The sequence below is a fragment of the Impatiens glandulifera genome, unplaced genomic scaffold, assembly GCF_907164915.1.
Source record: "Impatiens glandulifera unplaced genomic scaffold, dImpGla2.1, whole genome shotgun sequence".
Classification (NCBI taxonomy): Eukaryota; Viridiplantae; Streptophyta; class Magnoliopsida; order Ericales; family Balsaminaceae; genus Impatiens; species Impatiens glandulifera.
In genome coordinates, this window is record NW_025918841.1 from 25,001 (window position 1) to 27,761 (window position 2,761).

The 2,761-nt window shown below is 37.5% G+C and overlaps 2 protein-coding genes across 2 annotated transcripts in view; both read left to right on the forward strand.

Annotated features, from left to right (window-relative positions):
- The window catches only part of LOC124917147 (uncharacterized histidine-rich protein DDB_G0274557-like), an 8,962-nt gene extending 8,133 nt beyond the window's left edge, over positions 1-829 (forward strand). Inside the window, exon 2 of the mRNA XM_047457649.1 lies at positions 452-829. Coding sequence (XP_047313605.1) covers positions 452-829 — 378 coding nt within the window. The remainder of the gene's footprint in view (positions 1-451) is intronic.
- Positions 830-1,084: 255 nt separating this feature from the next.
- Positions 1,085-1,510, forward strand: LOC124917148 (chorion class high-cysteine HCA protein 12-like). Its single transcript, XM_047457650.1, has one exon. The coding sequence runs from the start codon at positions 1,085-1,087 to the stop codon at positions 1,508-1,510; it is 426 nt and encodes a 141-aa protein (XP_047313606.1).
- The last annotated feature ends 1,251 nt before the right edge of the window (positions 1,511-2,761 follow it).

Sequence of the window (2,761 nt, forward strand, 5' to 3'; positions counted from 1 at the left end):
TAATGCTTAATGCTTAATGCTTAATGCTTAATGCTTAATGCTTAATGCTTAATGCTTAATGCTTAATGCTTGATGCTTGAATCTTGATGTTTAATGCTTGAATTTTAATGCTTAATGCTTATGCTTCTGCTTATGCTTATGCTTTGCTTATGCTTATGCTTATGCTTATGCTTATGCTTATGCTTATGCTTATGCTTATGCTTATGCTTATGCTTATGCTTATGCTTATGCTTATGCTTATGCTTATGCTTATGCTTATGCTTATGCTTATGCTTATGCTTATGCTTATGCTTATGCTTATGCTTATGCTTATGCTTATGCTTATGCTTATGCTTATGCTTATGCTTATGCTTATGCTTATGCTTATGCTTATGCTTATGCTTATGCTTATGCTTATGCTTATGCTTATGCTTATGCTTATGCTTATGCTTATGCTTAGGCTTATGCTTAGGCTCAGGCTTATGCTCATGCTCATGCTCATGCTCATGCTCATGCTCAGGCTCATGCTCAGGCTCATGCTCATGCTCATGCTCATGCTCATGCTCATGCTCATGCTCATGCTCATGCTCATGCTCATGCTCATGCTCATGCTCATGCTCATGCTCATGCTCATGCTCATGCTCATGCTCATGCTCATGCTCATGCTCATGCTCATGCTCATGCTCATGCTCATGCTCATGCTCATGCTCATGCTCATGCTCATGCTCATGCTCATGCTCATGCTCATGCTCATGCTCATGCTCATGCTCATGCTCATGCTCATGCTCATGCTCATGCTCATGCTCATGCTCATGCTGATGCTCATGCTGATGCTGATGCTTCATGCTGATGCTTCATGCTTGATGCTTCATGCTTGATGCTTCATGCTTGATGCTTGATGCTTCATGCTTGATGCTTGATGCTTGATGCTTGATGCTGATGCTGATGCTTCATGCTGATGCTTCATGCTTGATGCTTGATGCTTCATGCTTGATGCTTCATGTTTGATGCTTGATGCTTTATGTTTGATGCTTGATGCTTGATGCTTTATGTTTGATGCTTCATGCTTGATGCTTGATGCTTGATGCTTGATGCTTGATATTTGATGCTTGATGCTTGTTGTTATGCTTGTGCTTGTGCTTGTGCTTGTGCTTGTGCTTGTGCTTGTGCTTGTGCTTGTGCTTGTGCTTATGCTTGTGCTTGTTCTTGTGCTTGTTCTTGTGCTTGTGCTTGTGCTTGTTCTTGTGCTTGTGCTTGTGCTTGTGCTTGTGCTTGTGCTTGTGCTTGTGCTTGTGCTTGTGCTTGTGCTTGTGCTTGTGCTTGTGCTTGTGCTTGTGCTTGTGCTTGTGCTTGTGCTTGTGCTTGTGCTTGTGCTTGTGCTTGTGCTTGTGCTTGTGCTTGTGCTTGTGCTTGTGCTTGTGCTTGTGCTTGTGCTCTGTGCTTATGCCTGTGCTTATGCCTGTTCTTATGCCTGTGCTTATGCCTGTGCTTATGCTTATGCTTATGCCTGATACTTGATGCTAGATGCTAGATTCTAGATGCTAGATGCTAGATGCTAGATGCTAGATGCTAGATGCTAGAGGTTAGATGCTAGATGTTAGATGCTAGATTCTAGATGCATGATGCTTTATGCTTTCTGCATGATGCTTTATGCTTTCTGCATGATGCTTTATGCTTTATGCTTTATGCTTGATGCTTGATGATTGATGCTTTATGCTTTATGCTTTATGCTTTATACTTGATGATTGATGCTTGATACTTGATACTTGATGCTTGATCCTTGATGCTTGTTGTATGATGCTTGATTCTTGATGCTTGATTCTTAATGCTTAATGCTTAATGCTTCATTATTAATTCTTGTTGCTTCATTCTTAATTCTTGATGCTTGATTCATGTTGCTTTATGGAACCTTGAATGCGCTCCTTGGACACACATGTGAACCTCAATGCGAACTCTCACATTTGCTAATTTGTTTGAAGGTTTTTTTGTTGATAGATTCTAAAATCCTTGCTCGTAAATAACTTTACCAATATATTAGAACGTGGATTAATAAATGAAGAGGGTTATTGGACCCACGAAGTATACAACAACCGAAATCGAGAATTTTTCAAAAGAGTTGGAAAATATCGAGAGTTCTTGTACATCTCAAACATATTTTTTGAAACACTTTTCTATCTATTACAGAACCTTTTAGGTTTCGAGACACATGATAAGACTCCGATAAAACGAGTTTTTTCCGAAAGTGTTCCAAAAATTTTGAAAATTTTCTATGAAGTCAACAATATTTTTATGAACCTAATGCGAAAATTTCATAATTTTCTGAGATATAGAGCTTCATATATGAGTGTTTCAAAATAAGCCTTTTTCAAGCAAGCCACAAAAATTATGGAAAATTATTATTTTGTCGGAAATAATATTTTTGACCATCCCTAAATTTTTGGAATTTTCAAAATTAATTTAAAGGCTCGAATTGAAGAAACATGATTGTTTGGTATAAAAGGAAACCAAACAAGCCTTAAGAAATTTCCCAAAAGTTGGAAGTTGAAACTTTATATCTAAAATTGGATGAATAAAAAGTTGGAAGACCGAATTGGACATTAGCAATAGTGTAGTGGCCAAATTAATTTGAATTCTCTAAAATAATTCGAATTTAGAAGTTTATGGTCAAAATTGCAGAAGGCAGGATGTTTAGGGACCTAATTAATTCAGAATTATTAAATTAATTCAGAATTAAACTTCTTATGAAATTTAAAAAAAAGAAAACTCTAGGGGCCACATTGAA